This window comes from Varanus komodoensis, unplaced genomic scaffold, assembly GCF_004798865.1.
Source record: "Varanus komodoensis strain SLA01 unplaced genomic scaffold, ASM479886v1 scaffold58, whole genome shotgun sequence".
NCBI lineage: Eukaryota > Metazoa > Chordata > Lepidosauria > Squamata > Varanidae > Varanus > Varanus komodoensis.
The window spans coordinates 376,808-396,625 of record NW_025336197.1 but is presented as its reverse complement, the minus strand read 5'-3'; the positions used below and the strand labels follow the sequence as shown (position 1 = coordinate 396,625).

The 19,818-nt window shown below is 37.0% G+C and overlaps 1 protein-coding gene across 13 annotated transcripts in view; it reads left to right on the top strand.

The window, feature by feature from the left end:
• The window catches only part of TBC1D5 (TBC1 domain family member 5), a 304,343-nt gene that overhangs the window by 238,928 nt on the left and 45,597 nt on the right, over nt 1-19,818 (top strand). For 12 of the 13 annotated variants that reach the window (XM_044449373.1, XM_044449377.1, XM_044449378.1 and 9 more), the window contains 3 exons: nt 8,841-8,926; nt 13,471-13,706; nt 19,340-19,429. In XM_044449373.1, the coding sequence (XP_044305308.1) occupies nt 8,841-8,926; nt 13,471-13,706; nt 19,340-19,429 (412 nt within the window). The remainder of the gene's footprint in view (nt 1-8,840; nt 8,927-13,470; nt 13,707-19,339; nt 19,430-19,818) is intronic. The other variant, XM_044449385.1, reaches the window with a different exon arrangement.

Genomic DNA, 19,818 nt, shown 5'->3' with positions numbered 1-19,818 from the left:
CACTGCTATGTGATGCCTTATTTCAAAGCCAAACCAATGTGAGCTGGAGGGCACTTGTACATCTCTAGTTATTAGCTGTCTCAGGAGTCTTCAACTGAAAAGTAGAATATAAATGTTACTTAAGGGATCACCTGAAACCCCAAAACTGCTTTTCTCCAACAATCTCTTCAGCAACTATGCTTTCCAGCTCCAAAATACAAAACTGTTCCTTTGAACTTGTCCTGTTTGCTCACTCCTACTAACAGAGAACAAACCAACTTCACATCCACCTCTGACCTTGTTGGTTGGGTGAATGTGCAAAGAAATCTATCTCAGTTTTTGTCCGTTGATTAGCATCCAGTAATCAAAGCTAAACAGAAAGTTTGAATAATAAAGCAGAATGAATCAGGACACTGGTTTGTATTCATTGGTGGCTTCACATTAATGGAAAACTCTTCCATTTGCACAGAGTGCGCCACTTGATTTTCTCATATCCTTGCTCTATACATCAGGTTTCACCATCCTGCAAAAAGCAGTTACTGAGGGATAGAAGAGTCTCCCAAACAATATGGGTTCTGGAGCAGAGGGCTGTTGTGGATATGGAGTCAGGCAGATAAAATCTGATTCCCCTATTTTGCATAGGTGGAAACTCCTTCCATTAATGCAAAGCCACTGTTGGACACAGCTCAGTGTATTTTTACAATTATGCACAGAGCATTGGGTGGGCTTCATTATCATTCCAGTATCTGAGTCATTGACAAGTAACATGATTAGTTTGTACTGAAGGAAAAAAATGTAGTACCATAAAGATTTATTGAGGCTTGTCACAAAATGAATGTTAGAAGGCAGCAACTTATATTTTCCAAAGTGTGAGATGAAATACAATTTGAATAGATAACATCAAGAATTTTGTGTACAGTTCTTGATTCAAGTCAGCTAATAGTAAATCAACAACTAGTTCATAGCCTGAACCTTTATTTCTAAAGCTTAAGAGTCATCTTTAGAAAGTGTAGCTCTTTTTAACTATTAATCATTGCTGATGGGTTTCTGCAAGGATTTCCATAAAACCACACAATGGTTACTTCTTTTCTCAAAGTGTTCCTATTTTTTATTTTTATCTATGTACTTGCATACACATTTTCCCATTATTCTTGTGTGATGATGAAGATGATGATGATGATGCTAAGAAAAAATCACATCTCCATAATACTCAAAGCATCTGAAAATGTATCTTAAGAAATCTAAAAATTCTATGTGCACAGGCACTAAAGAATCTATTTTTTAAAAGGAATGTCATTACTTAGAGCAAAAACTTCTTTGTTAGTTTTACATACATGCTTCTGAGGAAATTAGTTCTATTATATTTTTTCCCTTCTGAGTTCCCCCTTAACCAAAAAAAGGGAGCTCAAAAATTTACTTTTTGTAAAACGTGTAATTATTATTTTTCTGTGTTATTTAAACAAAATGATTAGCTTCCAAAACAGATTGCTCATACTGTTAGATAAGTACTTACTACAAGCATCTCATAGGTTGGTGCTTGTAATTTCAACAAAAGCAATTAAAATGGCATAGATTTGTGACTGCAGTTATTTTCATTTTCTTTATGAAAAATACATATGCTTTATATTTATGAACAAGAAACAGTTTTCTAGAAAACTGCTAAGTCTTTGGGAAATGCTAATGAATTTTCGCTGTATTATAGTTGTTATAATGGAACCAAAGCTAAATTTTCCAGTGTAAATTGATATATGGCACAGTCTTATGCATGTTTCATCTGACATAAACTCCACTGAATTTCATGAAGAGTCAGATGAAGAGTCCTTAGGACTACACTTCTAGTATATTCCCACATATCTTTTCTTAATTATCCCTATGGATGCAAAAATGGAACATCCCTATCTACACCTATTCCTTGTAGCAGCTTGCAGGCACAGAAGGAAGCATATTTCATTCAGGAAAAAATTTCTGAATTCCTGTTGGAACAGTACCATTGCCTGCCCTTGTCTTCTACTTCTAGTACCTGCTTTGTCTTCAGTGATCACATCTTCCTTTCTCTTGTCCAAAACCTGTACAACCATAATAAACTCATGCACATTTTCTTAGCATCTTCTTTTTACTGGAATAATTTGCAAGTTTGCTAACTTCAGTACAACTTCTAAAGTACTCCTTTTGCCCTCATATAGATGGTGTAAAGAGTGAACCCTGCTATAACTGAATTTACTGTGAAGTTGACTTAGTGTGAGAATGGCCGAGAGCCATAGGTCAGCTGTTCTAAACTTGTCAAAGGAAAAGCAGGGTATAAGTGAAATAAAAATTGAGCCCTAAAATAGAAAATTGTCTCAGATTTTGCAAAAATTAAAGTATCTGATTCTGAATAAAGACTCCAGCACTGTCCACTTTAATCAAAGTATATTTTGATAAGTGTTTGAAGAATTAAAGTAGAACAGATATAAAATGTCTAATTTAATTGTTCTTAATATAGTGTGACTTAATTGATTTTTTTAATAAAGCTCTTTTCATAGCTTGGCTTTCTTTTTGCTTTTTAAAATGAATTGTATTATGTCTATTATTCTCAATGGCAACATTTCAGAAATGGCATTAGTAAAAGAAATACAGAAAGAACCCTTTTAAAGACTCATAAAATAATTCATACTTCTGTGAACTGGAATAAAATTTAGTAATGCCTGGAGAGACCCATTGAAATCAATGGTACTTAGTTGTGACTTATTTAATTCCTGCTGGTTTCTGTGGGGCTACTCTGAATATGACAACCAATATCTCAAATGATTATGCAGGGTAATCTGCACATTCCATTTGCTTAATTGAAATATATTCCAAATATATGTCCTGCTTTTCACTCGTCCTCATTTCCTCAGAATGAAAATATACTTCTGAAAATTAGCTTGATACAAGAAGTACAATTTGTTGAATGCAGACACATATTTTCTAAGAATTTTTTCCAAAAAAAAAACACCTAGATTAGGTGTTTGCCATATTTTTACTATCCTGCAGTTGCTTAATTTTTTTTGCATGCCTCGCCACCAATGAGAAGTGCTGTTAATTTTCAAAGCAGACGCTTTCAAATGGAAAATAGATACATAGGGATGGCAATCGCAAAAATATAAAGCGATTAAAAAACAGTTCTAACTAGAGTTGTTCAAAGAAAGAAAAATTAAAAACTCAATTAGAAACAAAAGTCATAGAAAATGTGAACATATTGTGTTCCTTAAATAACCAGATGTTCTTTTCTTCCTGAAGGCAGTCAAGCCTAGGAATAAAAGGTTTTAAACTATTGTTTTAAGTTAACTGTGAATTTTGCAAATCTGTTTTACCCTATAGCAAATAAAATTCTAATACAGCAACATAAGCAAAGTAATTTTCATCTTTGGGTGTTCTTATTGGTATGTGGTTGTGCTAACCTTATCACTATGACTTATTATGAAGCTAAACTGCTATATAGGACATTACCATTTTAGATGTGTACAAAGAACTTGCCAACAATCTTTTGTTTGAGTGCTTACAGTATTTGCCCCAAGTATCTCTGCCAACAAAACTTTAACAAATCTCCTAGCAGTGATGGCTGTGTAGCTGAAGCAATTTTAAAATAAGGCAAATGAAGCTTGATACTCTGAAACAATATATGATAGTATCATAAAGATGATCTAAACATTTCTATCTCTTCAGATTATGCTAAACCCATTAGGATTTTGGAATAGATTTTCAGAGGAATAAGGACTAGGATCTAAAGAGCTGTGCCAGCCTCCCATGTAACATCAGGATGTTTTCAGAGAAGGGCTCACAGACAAGCCTTCTGTACCCCAGCAATATCTCTGTAGTGGCATCCAACACAGTGTAATGAGATGTAACCAGAAGCAAAAATTGGCATCTGTTCATGAAAGTGCTTTCATTTGAAGATAAAGAATCCTAATTCCTATACAGATTAGGATTAAGGGAGCTGGATTGAGTGTTACTTTTGACTCTTAATATGAGAGCAAACAAAGGTGGTTTATATTACTGAACTAATCATCCCAGATTAACATACATTACTTTGTTTATGCAAGCATTCAGTGGGTCAGTGCCTGTTAATGCACCAGTGCACAGATAGTTCCCCCATTCATTTTAATGGTAAGAAGCATATCCAGAGCACACTGTTCTGTTCCTCTGGACCCATGTCCAGTGTGAGTATTACTTGGCAAACCAACACGCAGTTGTTCTGTATAGCCATCAGCTTCCTTTTCCATTGAAAGCCATGTTTTCATATATTGAATGAGTTGTAACAAAATCCACAATACTGGACACTTTGAGAGGATAAAAGTGATTGAAATTGTTGCCTGTTTTCAGTTAATTTTTTTTCCAAGTGAAGTACTACAGGCATTATCTGAATTGCTGTGAGTTGGTTTCATGGGTCTCAAAGGTTGTTTTAGTTTTGCTTTCTACTTCTTTATGCTTTACGCTTGCTGATTTAGGGGCTGCTTAAAAGCTGGAACCTCTTTCAAAAACAACTGTTCATTCACTGTTTTGTTTCTGTGTGTGCAGCAGAAGACCAAGCTTCATTCTGTTTAATTTTGTAACACTGCACTTGCACACAGACCCACATTAATTCTGCCATTAATTTTCAAATATGAATGGCTAGATTGTAGCAGATTACAGGTTGCTTTCTTTCAACATGTAGGCCATAGGATCCTTCAATGAACTCAAAAAGGAAATTTTCCATTCATAATCATTAATGTAGGATTAGTAATAACAGGGTTGCTTCTCCTGTAATAAATAGGACCTCCTCCCATAAGGGAAACTCATTTTGATTATCAAAACAGGAAGAGGCAAAATAATATTCAAATTGGCTGAATAAATCAGGTGGATTGTTTAATTTTAGCTTGTGTGGTACCCTACAAGGTAGTGAGCATATAGATAGTGTTTGAAAAAATAGCAAGAAAGAAGGCAAGGACTTTTCAGTAGTGCTCCATATCTTTGAAATTCTCTCCCAAAAGGAGTGCATATGTGGCTCCACCATTTTTAAACAGAATTTTGTAACTGATTTGTTTCAACTGTTCAAAATGTCATGAAACGGGTTTTCAAGTGATATCAACTGCTGTTGTTTTTAGTTTTTGAAACTAGATCATTTTAGTTGCATGTTAAATTTGTTCTCTGGTTTTAGTTTCCTTGTGGAAGCTTCCTGGGAAGGGCTTTACCCTAGAAGGTAGCATGTAAGAATTTTAAGGGTGGAACCCAAAGCATGATTAGAAGGGGAGGGGGACGCTAATTCCCAGCCCCAGAAGTTTTAGGATTTTTTTTCCATCTAAGCATGCATAGGATTACCCCTTAAATAAATAAAATTATGAAAAAAATTTCTTAAGATACAATTCTTAAGTTTGATTCTGATTCATTTGAAATAAGTCTACCATCTATCAGAATAAATGTCAGAGGTGGCCACCCTACATCATATTTTCTATAGTTCTGTGATACAACTTATTTAGAAATAAATTTTAAAATGCCATTATGGGCATATGCCAAACTCCAAAAACAGTACTTCGGGGAAATTTAAAAGAGAATCTTGAAAAAGGCCTTTAATTTTTTTTATTTATATCCACCTTTCCTCCAAGGAGCTCAAGTGAACATGATCTTCCTCCTTTTAATTTTATCCTCCAACAAGTCTTTGTAGTAGGTTATATTAAGAATCTGTGTCAGGCCGAAGATTACCCCCTGAACTTTGTAGCCAAGTGGGGCCTAGAACTCCAGCTTCCTGAGTCTCAGTCCAACAGCCAATTATACCACATTACTCCAATTAGTTACTTCAACTATTTCATCCCATGAAAAATCCCAAAGTAATAGCCCAGTATCTAAACTCAAAAGAATTAAAGAATAGCAATTTTTGGACTGATTTATTGAAAAATACTATTTATTTTTAAATGACAAAAATATATAATTGTTTGCCTTTATAGTCTGCTTACATAATTTTTGCATTTATTTCTTGTTCCTAATAATGGTTATACTTTATTTTTATAATTAAAAAAGAAAGGCTGATCTTAGCCATTTGAATGCTTAATAATATCAGAGTTGAATGTGCAAGCCAGTTTCACTGGAATTCCTTTTGAATAGCTGGAACCAGAATGTAAAATACTGGATGAATGTAAATTACAGCTTAATACATTAACATGGATTGTGGGTAGCCTGGCACTTATAAATAAATAGTATTCAAGAAACCTAAGTTTCATTTTGCAGTCTTGCTTCTAGATACTATTAATAAATTGGAGCAGAAATATATTGAGAATGTTATTTTATCTCTCTAGTCATATGGCAAAAGAGAAAAAATTATGAATATATGATGACAGTAAAAAAGGAAGGTGGGAAATGCTACATTTTCTTTCCTTTTAAGCTATTAAATTGTTGCATATGCATGTTTTTAAAATTGCTAGTGTACATTAGGATAACTCAGTGCTATAGTTCTAATTTTTTTCTTGGTAGTTTACATTGCAGTTCAGAGTCTTTATATTTTTCCAATTTGTAATGTTTCTTTTTATATTGATTTCTGACTAGCAAAGCCTCAAGTTAGACTAGAATTCACACTGTCCACAGCAATGCATATAGAATTCTAGCTAACTAAATGGGAAAAATGTCCTAATATAGAAATATCTAAGGTTTTAAGATATATGACTTTTAAATAATATGGGGGTTATTATTTCACAACAAATACTTGTTTCAAAACATCCATGGTGTTTTAATTATTTTGGTCATCTTAAAATGTATTTAAGATTCTTACCATTTTTAAGTACAATTGATTTTCTGTAAAATCACACAGCAGTCGCATGACCATAGGATTCACAGATCTGCAGCTATGAGTTAAAAAAATTGCTGGAGCTCCATTTTCCAGTCTCCCTCCCACAGCTGGAAAAGACTGCCAGCTGTGTGACGGAGCTCATAAAGGGTGTTCTCAGAGGTAAGCTTTGAAGGAAAGAGTGTGGGAGAAGATGTGCCCGTAAGATAAAATGCGTTCTTGTAGCTGCTCAGCCTCATAACCTTCTGCCCTGTACTTAGCCAAAATCCATTCTCTAAGTACTTTTCAGGGTAAGAAGAGGCAACCTTTCCCTTGGTGCTTCACCCACCCTCCATTGAATACCCACAGTCATTCAAGTTGAGAAGTTTAGGGGCATCCTATTTAGATTGTGCCCTTAGCATTACTTCTTGGTACCAGTCAAAGTGTCATTTCAGATGGTTTTGCCTTCACTAGTTCTACATTAATCATTTAATTGAGATAAGCTTATTTAGTTATGGTCTATGGAGGTAATTTTTTTCATTGGTAGAGGCTGCCCCACCTATCTATCCTAAAATACTTGTAACATAATTTTGCCAACACTGCAGTGGTTTGTTTATGGGAGATTGAGAAACTCTCCTAGAAGTTTAACAACATCTCCTATAAACAACTTAGCAATGTGTTTTTCTGATGATGGGTCGTGCCTTGTACAAAATAAAACCATTGACCATGTAGTACAACATGGTCCTCACTGACTGGCCTTGGAACTGCAAACCAACTACTTGTTAAAAAGAAGTAGCAGTTTTCATCAGAGATGCTAACTGGGCATGTCTTTACAATGCTGCTGCTCCTTATAAGCATTAAATATGTCTTCAAATGAGTGTCATAATATGTAAACATCAAATGTTTGTGTGCTCATTTTTCAGTATCACCTATAGCTATTCTACACTTGTCTGTTAGGGAGAATTCCCCAGTTAATTCCTCCGAATACAAACAAACAAAAAAGAACATCCATGGAGTTACTATGCATCTCTCTTCTTTAAGATTTTGACTCCATGGCTCTACTAGGTAAACAGATAAATGGTATTATATTGCGTACTGCTAACAAAATTAGATATAAATTATTGTATTAAACACATCTTAGCTATGGGACTAACTGAACCCAGTCTAAGAAAACAAACATACAAAGGTCCATGGAACAATCCTCAGGACAGTTACTTTTCCTGATACTCTGAGCCTGAGAAGCTGCAGGTGACTGGGTGATGGTCATGGTTCTTCAATATCAGAGCCAGTGTAACATAGTGGTAAAGAGTGCAGGCCTGGGTCTAAAGCAATCTGGATTCTAGTCCCCACTCAGCCATGGAGCCAACTGGGTGACTTTGGGCCACTCACAAACTCTCAGCCCAACCTACCTCACAGGATTGTTCCTGTGGGGATAAGAGTGAGAGCAGCAGGAGGAGAATGATACAAGCCATTTTGAGTTCTTTAAAAAAAAGAAAAAGGTGGGATATAAATCTAATAAATGAAATCCTACTGCTGCATGTCAGCCATGGAGTCAAAGGCCTGGTTTCCTCAAGTAGCTTCTCATGCCTTTGGCAACTTGAATTGTAGCCCCAAGAATTCTGTTCCCCATGAGTGAGTGAAGGGCTAAATGTCATACATGATAAATCCCTGAAAGTTGACTTTTTTTAGCGGCTTGTTGTTACATTTGTGAACCACAATATCTTTCCTCTGCCAGGAAATTGAAAGCCGAATCCAAGCTATATTCACCATGAATATTCAGAGCTAGCATTCCATCCTGTAGGGCTTTTTTATAATTGGTGAGAAGGTTGTATGCTCCATCTAGTGGCTATACTTTGTCAGTTGCAGAATAATATTCAACCAAAATGTAGTCATACTTCCCTTGAATACACTGATTTATTAAATTTGATTAAGGAAAAACTAATGTGAAATTTGGAACTGAAACTTTTGTCCTGATTTCTTGATATAAAAATATTTAAATAATTTTAATCTAACTGAAATTCTACTTAATAGCAATTTGTTATCCATGTTTTCAAATATTTTTACTAATACTGCTAAGTGCTAATTTTTGCTGATAATTCTCTTTCTTTAGAGTAATCCAAGACCTGTAACTTACCAGTTCCAGCAAAATCTGGATTACTACAAAGCACGTGGAGCTGACTTGATGAATAAAACTCGGTAAACTTTTTTGCATTTATCATATTTTACCAAAAGTTCTGCTTCATGAAAAAATATGCAGATTAGTTCAAACATGCTTGAAAATAAGGGTCTATATATATCAGAGAACTATGCCCAAATAGACCTGCACAGAATTGCAACCATAAAGAAATTATTTTTTAAAAAAACTAAGTAATGATGTAACAATGTTTGTGCAACCCTACAGCTCTGGAAAACGTAATTTGAGGGGGATACAAGAACAGCCCAGAATTAGATCCATGGACCATCTAGTTCACTGTCGTATTTTCAACAAAAGATAAGCAGAGAATTATGGGAAGTTGACAAACTAGACATGAAGGCAATAGCTCTTTTCTATTGTTGCTCCCCAGAACTTGGGGCTGAATATACCCATTAAGGCATAGTGATAGATAGAGTTTTCCTTCATTAATTCATCTAGTTATTTAAGTAATGTTGCACTGTCTTACGTTCAAAATTAATATTATTGATAATTACAGTCCTTAATAAATTATACTTGATTGGTTCAGCAACTCTTGCTCTCACCCTTAACACTAGGCAACACTTGTCTTAGGATAAAGTCTAAAATCATCAGTACTCTGGTCAGTTTCATTGACCAGATGTTGTAAGACAGTCATTTTAAGGTACGTAGAAATGCTGTATCTGTCAGAACAAGGATTCATGTGTAGAAGCATGCACAAGCAACGTTCCTTTTTTAAAAATGGCCAGCTGTTGTTCATGCAGACTTCTTTCTGTGTTCTAAGGGGAAGACGCCAATATTTTCAGGAACTACTCATATCAGAATGCTAATGTTTGGTGAACATGCTTCTCTTTTCATATGCTGACAGAATAGTTCCTGCTTCCATTGCTTGGTTTATAATTACAGGTTTGTAACTGAAGGACCAAAATAGGAGATAATGCAACCTGATGTTATGTCATATTTTATTGGTCCCTTTAACAAGTCTATGAGTGACATATTAAAACATGTATACGTATACCTTATACTGATCTTGTAGGTTATCTTCTGTTCTAGAAAATGATGTTTCTAGAATGTCTAGACAGTTACAGATATAGGCCATACATTGCCGAAAATTCTAATAGGATTAATTTTTTTAAATAATGTATGTCATAAAGGATAGGCTAGACATGCACATGGTAGGCATGTCATGAGCGGAGCCAGCTGGAGCCAGGGGTCAGACTAGACGGCCTAGGAGACCTCTTCTGACTCACTCAGTTTCTATGTTTCTATAAATCTCTTTTAAGATCGGTATAATTTGCATAAAGCTAGACATACTGGTCAGCATTCTGTCAGCTGTGTTTTACACTGATTGAAGCAATGTTCATATCTAATATACCTCCAAAGGTAGCCCCAGAGATGATACATTGCAGCAATTCAGCTGCAAGGTTATCAGAACATGAATAACAGTGGCCAGACCACCCCAGTCAAGAAACAGCTGCAGCTGGCAAACTAGCCAAGGCTGGCAAGAGGCATGTGAAGGTAATTTGTGCCTCCAGTAACCAAGCTCTAGGTTGACTTCATTGAAATCTGTATGTCTGAATTCATTTACAGTGGTACCTCAGCTCACGAATGCCTCAGTTCATGACCAAATAAGGTCGCAAACAAAAATTTCATAAAAATTTTAACTCAGGTCGCGAACTCTGCATTGGGTGGTGACCATGATCACAACCATCTCCCCACCCCTCCCCAAATGAGGATATGGCTGTGATTGTGCTGGGGGCAGAGGGGAGATGGCAGAGATTGCGCCCGTCTTTCCTGCATGAGCGCAACTGCGATCTCGGCCATCTCCCCCCCCCCCGCCAGCACAATCGCGCCCATCTCCACTCCCCCGAGGGTGCCTGCATTCGTGCCCATCTCCCCCCTTCCAGCGTGCCCACCTTTCCCCCTCCCCAGCATGCAGGGATGATGGGTGTGATCATGGTCATGCTGGGGGACAGGGGGAGATGGCTGCAATCTTTGTTGTTCTTTGTCATTTTGCTTCACATTTTTCTGATTAAAAAAAAGTTACAGAACGGATTAACCTTATTTACATTGAACCTCATGGGGAAATTTAACTTGGCTCATGACCAATTTGGGTCACGACCAGAGTTCGTGAGCCAAGGTACCACTGTACTTGACTTGAAACAAATCTTATCAATTCTATGGTGAGGGTGAAGGCATGTAAAGGAGTCTGTTGTCATTTAGGAGAATATGTTTTGGGTTCTTTCTGGTAGTTGCTGAGCTAGAGTTGCCCAGAACATTTTCAGGCATATATATAGATGGCCTTTCTCACATACAATTAGATGAAATTGCTTACTAGAAAATCCTGCTGGAACGAATGATTCTGTGGGGAGAAATTGAAGACAAAGAGAAAACATCCAAGCACCGCATATTTTATTCATGCGGTTCAAATTTAAATTACTGTCTGGGTTTGCAAAAATTTGTGAAGATTTTTTAAAACATTTAAATATGCTGTATTTATAGCAATTTTAGTTTTTCAGTGGCTGCACACATAAAGGGAAGATCTGTCTTTGAATCAGCTTTCTGAAACAAAGCATTTTCATCAGTGTAAAAACTGAAGAAACTGAATCATCGAACAGCTTGTTTTAAAAATATACCATTGATATCCAAGGTCAATTATGCTTATTGTGATGAACCAAAATTGTTTTTCCAGAAACTGGATTTGCATCTCCTTGACATTTTTTTAAAATAATACATTTCTTTTAAATGTATTTCTTAATGACTGTGCAACATAATCAATCCTCATTTTTCTGGTGATTGTTGTGTATTTTTTGTACAACTTGATGGTGGACACATAGATATTGATCCTTGTCTGATGGCTGCAATCATCTCTTGCACCCATGTATCAAATGTTGAAAGCAGCAAAGAGAAAAGACAGCACTTCATTTGTTAAAGTATTGGCTCTAGATTTACCCCCACATCCTTGTTGTCTTACATGTCTTAGGAAGGTCACTTTATGTCAGGGACAGAGCTAGTAAAAAGTACATACATTGAAAAGAAAGCATCAGTATTATTTTGTGAGAGAGAGGAAGGCTACTATGAGCACTTTGCTACTGTTCATAGCTGGCACACAGTCAGCTTATTAAAAGATCTGAATCTCTTCATCACGCCACCTTCCTCAATAGCAAAACTGCCCAATCTGTTCCATGGACTGGTGGCATCCGGGCTGGGCTACTGCAATGCACTTTGAAGATGATGCAGATGCTTCATTAGAAACAGAATATGGCCACCTAGCTATTGTTATAGGCCAGGTTATTAGTTCATATGACACTAATACTGCATTAACTGCACTGGCTGCCCCTGAGCTGAATTTAGCATGCTATTTTTTACTGTTAACGCTATAGGTGCATCATCTATGGTCCAAGCTATTTAAAGGACTGCATTTTTCTCTATCACATACTGTGGGGTCATTAACAAGGTCCTCTCACTCGCCAAGCATAGTTAGGCTGGCCAGCCCAAAGGAGATGGCCTTTTCTGTGGTTGCACTGCACTCCTGGAATCCTATATCAAGGATTCCTCAGGCTCCGTCACTGCAAGTCTTCAGAAGGACACTGAAGACCAACCTACTTTTCCTGGCCTCTGTTAAGTCTAGGCCATTGACGTTTACTGGTAAGATTTGAATGGCAATTAGATTTTAATTGGATTTTTGATGGATTTTATCAAAACGTGTCTATGAATTTTTTATAGCTGTATTCACATTGATTTTCACCACCTTGAAAGAGTTCTCCCCTTAAAAGCAATGCAAAAATAATTTAAGGTAAATAGATAAGTTTCCTTTTTTGCATTAATAGCTTTCTAAGTTGTGGTTAAGTGTTTAAAAAGCAGTAGAAAGAAGAAGAGATGTGCAAGCACCTCTTTTTCTTCACAGTAGTGGCTATGGTTGATCCACAGTGGTCTGCAAACTTCTTGCCTCAATAGTCCAGCTTCTCTTGCATGTCTTGTGACTTTCTCCCATTGAAATAAATGCAGCAGTAAATCCATCTTCATGGCAGTTATTGGAGGGGCATCCTCACTGTGGAAAGCCAAAATTGCAACCTGCACTTGGTGGTGAAGTCACCAGTTTCATGGATGAGGGCAAGATTCTGCCCCTATCTCAAGAAAGAGATTCTTGAAAGCTGTGATTTTTTTTCTTATTCAAAGAATTGCTTGCTACTTGCTTCTGTGGAAAAACTATCAGTACTATTTTCAGGTGTTCCAGATGAGGGGAATCTACCTTCTGCCTTGGCAGCTGCAGAACTAAGGGACTTTGCCGAGATTATTTGCTTTTGTGCTGGTCAATGACTTCTAAAACTAAAACAGAACTCTCTGCTCCTGACACAAAGTATGATTTCTCCTGACAGAAAAACAGTGATGTGCAGAAACATCTTGTGCTGAAAAATAGGGTTTGGTCCCATTATGTCTTTTGTGTTTAATATCATCCTGTTTTGCAGTTTTTAAAAATATAACTAATAAATTCTAAAAGCTTTTAGCCATTTTTGAAGGGTCATGTAAACAATTAATAAGGACAACGCGTTTTACTTTTGTTTTACAGTGTCAGTGCCAAGGTTGCTCCACTGAACATAAATAAAGTTTCCAGTAGCTTGTTAAACTTTGGCCGAAAGCTGATTTCCCCAGCTATAACCTCAAGTGGTGCTGCTGCTGGACCAGCAGTAGGTAGCTGCGGCACTTCTCCTTATGCTACAGCAACTGTTAGGAACACCGTGGAGCTCCCACAGCAGCAACAAAGGATGATGAAATCTGAAAGTGTGCCGGTTCAGTTAAGCAAAGGTAAATATACGATATTGCTCATTTTTGAAATAAATTCTGCAGCAAACAAAAGTTTAAAACAAATCGGATTTATTTTAATCAATATACTGTCCCATTCCCATAGGCTTTGGGAGGTTTACAGTGTTTGGGATTGTGGATTTCATTCTGGTTCACCTGCTCAGTTCCTAGCCATGTTCATTTCTAAATGAATTGGACTCATTCACCCATTGCTAAAACCTGCCCTGGCAATAAGCCACCGTGAGCTGCTTGCTGTGTGAATAATCTGCAATGCATCAGGCATGGGACCCTTACCACAGCCTTCCCCAGCCTTGTGCCTTCCAGACACATTTGGACCACACCACCCAGAATTCCCAGTCAATGGCCCTGCTTGATGGCAATTCCAGGAGGTGTAGTCCAAATGCCTCTGAAGACCACCAGGTTAGGGAAGGCTGCATAGCAAAACCAGCTTGTCTATCTGCTATGATTGCAAGCCAGTATGAGCTTGCTGCAGCATCTTGTATCTTACCCCTTTTTCCTCCTGGAGATCCCGAAGTCCAGCTTAACAGCTACTGTAGCTTTCACAATTCCCATTTTGACAGCCATTGACAGACACTTAAAACTGCTCAGGCAGCAACTTGGAGAGGCTGCTAGTGGTTGGCCATCATCTTCATCATCACAAACAGAGTATGAGCAATTTTTATTATTTTGTTAATTTTTTAAACCACAGTTGCATAAGTTCAGGAATGGAATTCCTAGGCTGGGCAACATTGGAGGAGTGAGTAGCTCCTGTCAGAATGCAGAAAAGAGTAAACAGACAAGAAGCCATGCCAAGCTGAAATCAGGTCATGGTGAAGGGCACCCAGCCAGTGCTGCTTGCACTCACATGTTGCTTGGGCACTTGTGAGGCATCCGGCACTGGTATCTGCTAGGGCAAGCTTGTCTGGAGTGGCAAGGGGAGCATTCCACTCTTGCCATGGAGCCCATTCACTTCACCCATGGTGGAAACGGTAGCCCAGGTGAAGATGACACACCAACACTTCATGGGTGAAACAACTGCAGAAACTAGCTATGCGGTGTCAGGCTGGCTTTTTGCCTTAAGCAATCCACCCTGTTGAAATTGTTCCAGGTTTCTGCAACCAAAGAACTCACCACGGGTAACACTACATGGTGAAATGGGATGTTGTGCAAACCAGTCATCATCACTCCACCTCTTGTTTTCTTTTCTCCCTGCTCCTGTAATATTACTTCTTCCAGCTATCTTTGGTTAGCTTCATTTCTTGCTTCTTTTGCTGTTACCTCTTCAGACCTCTGCCTTTGCCTTGGCCTTTGGTTCCATACTCTTTCTCTCATTCCATTTGACTTTTCTGATCCTCTGAAACACTGCCACAGAACTTCACAACCAGTGATTAAATTTAGGCCTAACCAAGATCCAAACCTGGCCTTCTGGGATTCCCCAAAAGGCCAAACACCCTGCTTCTGTCCATACCCCTTCCCCTAATTGACCAGCTTTTCTGAAGTGTTTAATCTATTCTGTAGGGTTGAAATACATCTCCTAAGTCTTATGGGCAGTAAGAGCTTAATAATAATACATGTTGGGGTTTGACCTCAACATTTTTGCCTTTTTTCCTTGCCCGTCACTGTAATGTGACATCTGAAAGCTTCTCCAAAAGGGAATCTAGCACTAACGATGAAATAATTTCTCTATCCCTGTTCTACGATAAGAGCAATTCTGCTTCTATGACATTAAAGAAGCTCAGCCAATCATTGCTAGATGTTTTATTACCTACAATAGTGCATCATCACTTAATACTTGGCAATTTAGATTTCTACATAGTAATGCAAAGACATAATTTAAGTATATTCATTTATTTTGTTTGTCCTTTTGCTGATGCATTACTTGAAATGAAAAAAGAATTGCACTGTTTTGAAGAAAGTGCTTGTAATCCACAGTATTAGTAATGGGAAAAAATACTAAATTAACAAGTTACTGCTTAATTTACAGTTTGTATTACGTTGGCGTTAGAGGTTGTGTCACTAGTTCTATAAGAGGTATAGATGCAAGCTACTGTGTTTTCTGACCACATGTGAAGAACTGTGATAAACATTTAATTCACGTGACTATGAGTTTCTTTAAGTTACATTTCTGATTTATAATATTGTTCTCTTTACATTTTATGCTAGCATACTGAAAATATATTAGCACAATTACATTACTGTGTAGCCCAGACTTCTCCTAAGATAGTCACTTCCCATTTCAGAGAAGATCTTAAGCTCAACTAAACTAGAGAGCCAGTGTAGTGTAATGGCTAAGAGCGCAGGACTGGGACTCAGGCAATCTGGGTTCTAGTCCCCACTCGGCCCTGGAGCCAACTGGATGACTTTGGGCCGGCCCAACCCCACCCCACCCCACAGGGTTGTTGCTGTGGGGATAAGGCTGAGAGCAGAGGAGAAGAATGTAAACTGCCCAGAGAGCCTTTGGGCGATGAGGCAGTATAGAAGTGAAATAAATAAATAAACAAAATGACCATGAGTGTACCTGCCCCCACTTAGGTGCTCTGTTAGAACTTTTAGTGATGACCCTGCAGGCCCTAAAAAGCCAATTCCTGCTTCCTACCATTCCAATGTATTTTTCAGAGAAGTGAGACTATAGAAGAGTCACCATTTCAGGAAAGGAGAGGTAGTACAGGCTTTAAGACAGGGTACTTAACCAAGTATGTAAGGCACTGTCTAGATTGCACTGTCTAGATTACACTGTTATTGTTTCAACGGAGGTTCACAAGAGTTATCATCATAATCAACTACATAATATTGAGCTCACTTGTTGGGGAAAAACACTCTGTGAGCTTTAAGAAAGTTGGTTTGTGCATTCTGCTATTGGATTGTTAAATTTGAACTCAGTTTTAATATAGCAAACAATTCAGAAGTTGCTGTTTATTGTTAATATTGTTGTAACACATCTTCAACAAAACATTTCAGAAACTTGCTAACAAATGCTTCCTCATATCACCGGAAGTATTCATATTTGACTTTTTGAAACATTCTGGCTTTACATGCAAATCCAATAATTGCATTCATTGCAAAGTCTTAATCAACTTAAATTCCTTGAAATACTTTAAAACTTGGGATTACCCCTTACCACCATTCCATCTTAGCTGCACAACTGGGATATCTCAGTTGTTCTTATATGAACCCAAAATGTAGCTGCTTGCCAGTAAAGTGAATACAACTGAACAATTGAGTCTGGATAGACATATGAAGTTTAATCCACAATACATTCATGGAGTAAAAGAGTAAATCACAGTTTAATTCTGTAGGGAACCAGAAATTGGTATTTAATATTTGGAACATGGTTGAAAATTGAAAATATTACTTAAGTTACATTTAAACATGTCAGCATTGGCTTTATTAATAATTATGGGAAGAAAAATTAGAAAAAGGCATTGAAGGAATGAATAATGTTCATGGTGATAAGAGCTCACAGAAGAATAGTTCAAAGCTGGAAAACGTCAGAACTTGTATGATTAAGGTATTTGTGATAACTATACATAGCAAAAAAAAGATGAGCTAAAATTAGTTAACAGCAATGTTAAATGTCTAATTTTATACAATATGGGATGATTTTATGGCATATACAAATAAGAGAGCCAGTGTGGTGTAGTGGTTAAGAGCCAATTGGGTGACTTTGGGCTAGTCATAGACTCTCAGCTCAACCTACTTCACATGGTTATTGTTGTGGAAATAAGACTGAGAGCAGAAGGAGAGTTTCATAAGCCATCTTGAGTTCTTGGCAAGAAAAAAAGGTGGGATATAATCAAATAAGGGACAGAAGCATCAATATCTATCAAAGACTGCCTTCAGCTTATAGGAAGGAAAATAAGGGAGCAATCCTATATATATTTAGACATAAAAATTATGTCCCATCCAGCATGGCTGTAGCATGGTTTATGTCTAGAGACTTATGGGATTGCTGCCTAAGATTGTAAACAAACTTACCTGAGAGTAAGTCTCACAGAGCTTAATAGGATTTATTTCTGGACAGTCACACATAAGATTTAGCATAATTTGCTAAAATGAAGAACCATAAAGAAAATTTTCAAGCAGCCATTAGATTCCATCTATTTTTTTCTAAGAAAGTAAAGAGAGAGAAAAATGTTCAGCGTGCTACCCCCTTTGAACAGCTAAACTAAATTTGATGTTTTCTTAATTATCGTTTATCCACCTTTGTGTTTTGAAAATTAGTAAAACCTTATTTTTAAAAAAATGAATGAAGGAGATTGAACCCATTCTAAAAATAATCTGCCTTTCATTAGCTGCAAGCACATAATAATCTGAAAGAACAACAAACAAAACAAGAAGTTTATTCAGTGGCAAGAAAAGTGCAACTGAGAATTAAATCTGCAGATATGCCTCGAATCTCCCAGTTCCCATCAGGAGGTAGAAAAAGGATGACCAAAGAATAGTGTACACAACAGAAAGAGGCAAAGCATGTTGAAAGACAGTCAGGGCTGGAAAGCCATACACCTACACAAGGTACTTCAGAGGATGAGCGCATCAGAATTTGGTGAAAGAACAGAGACAAAGAAAAATCAACAAAACTTTTCCTGTGCAGCTACTGACAGGGAGTTTTGACAAGAATTTGTCAGAGACAAGAATGAACATAAATCAAACTAGTTGTGACTGAATTTGTTTACTTGCTTGTCAAAGAATAGTCAGAGGGGTTTTTATAAACTTGTCAAATTTTAAAAGCAGGGCTACAATAGGTTATATCCCAAACATCAGCTAGCAAGCACACCACTCTTGCATGCCTTATGCATGGATTGGATTTTTTACTGCTATCACAACTGAAGTCTGTGAATGAAAGAGCCTGGGAATATAAATGAACAGAACAAAAATATGAGAAAAAAAATAAAAATAGTTAAGGAAAAAGAATAAAGTGAAATGCAATGCACTAAAGAAAATGGAAACAAGGAAAATATAAGCTCCTCCATCTTCAGCTCCTTTCAAGTTCATTCTTCCAGCACAGCCTGCATAACACTTCATTGGTTCAATTTTGTTAATTGAATGTTAATTGGTAATGGCACTTTGAAAGTTGACCCACGAAGGTGTGCTTTCCTTCTATTAACGTTTAGTGTTGGCAAATCAAATATTAGAAATACTTCCTACTAGTAAATTAATTATTGTCATTGTCTTACCAAGCACACAGTTTTTTAAAAATCATGTTCTATTCGTATATGAGAGAACTAACTTAATCTAAAAGTCATTGTAATCCTGAAAAGTTTAATAGAAAGTATCATTGGTAGTGTTAATGAGATCTTTGTTTTCCTTCTTTCACCAAGTTCATAAAGTGCATTTTTTTATTGAAGATTTCACAAAATTGTTCAGAAATCATGCTAACAATACATATTGTAGGAGGATAGAAGTATAACGGGTACAAGGGAAGGAAGGGACTAGGATGAGGTGAGGTGTCTCAGCCTGCCCTTAGAGAAAGTAAAATGGAAAAATCAGGCAGCTATGGGGTATATGTCTCGAAAAGTGGTGGCCAAATGGCAAATGTTGCACCTTTAACAGCATCTTTTCCTCATTTTTGGTGATGCAAAAGTTAAAAGACTTTTTATTTCTGTTACTGTGAAGACTTCTTTAACTTTATTTACTAGGAGAAGTAGTTACATGCAGTGATGCTCAAGTGTCCGTTCCTGCCCAGAATATAAGTACCCTCCAAGGGACAGTTCCTACCGTAACTCATGGTATGTTTCCACCTGTAACATTGTTATTGGGGCCCCTGGACAAGCACTGTTTTCATTTGTGGTGTTGTCATTTCCAGCATGTAAAGTACTTCGTACATCCACTAAGTGGCACTGTTGCTTAGAAAAAAGATACTTGCTTTATTTAACTGAAAAATGGGCTATGTTCAATGCAATTCCTATCTGACAGCTACCCTCTCTACTAAAATCCAATTTCATTCAATTTCATGTTCTTTTCACTATTCAATTTCATGTAGTAGCATAAGATGGAAGCATTTCTTTCTCACTGAAGGAATATGATTTAGGCCTTCTGGACCCAATACTTTCTTTTTAGCCTAAGAGAGCTGCTTCTTTTTTTAACATATTAATACATAATTTGAAGTAATGCATGT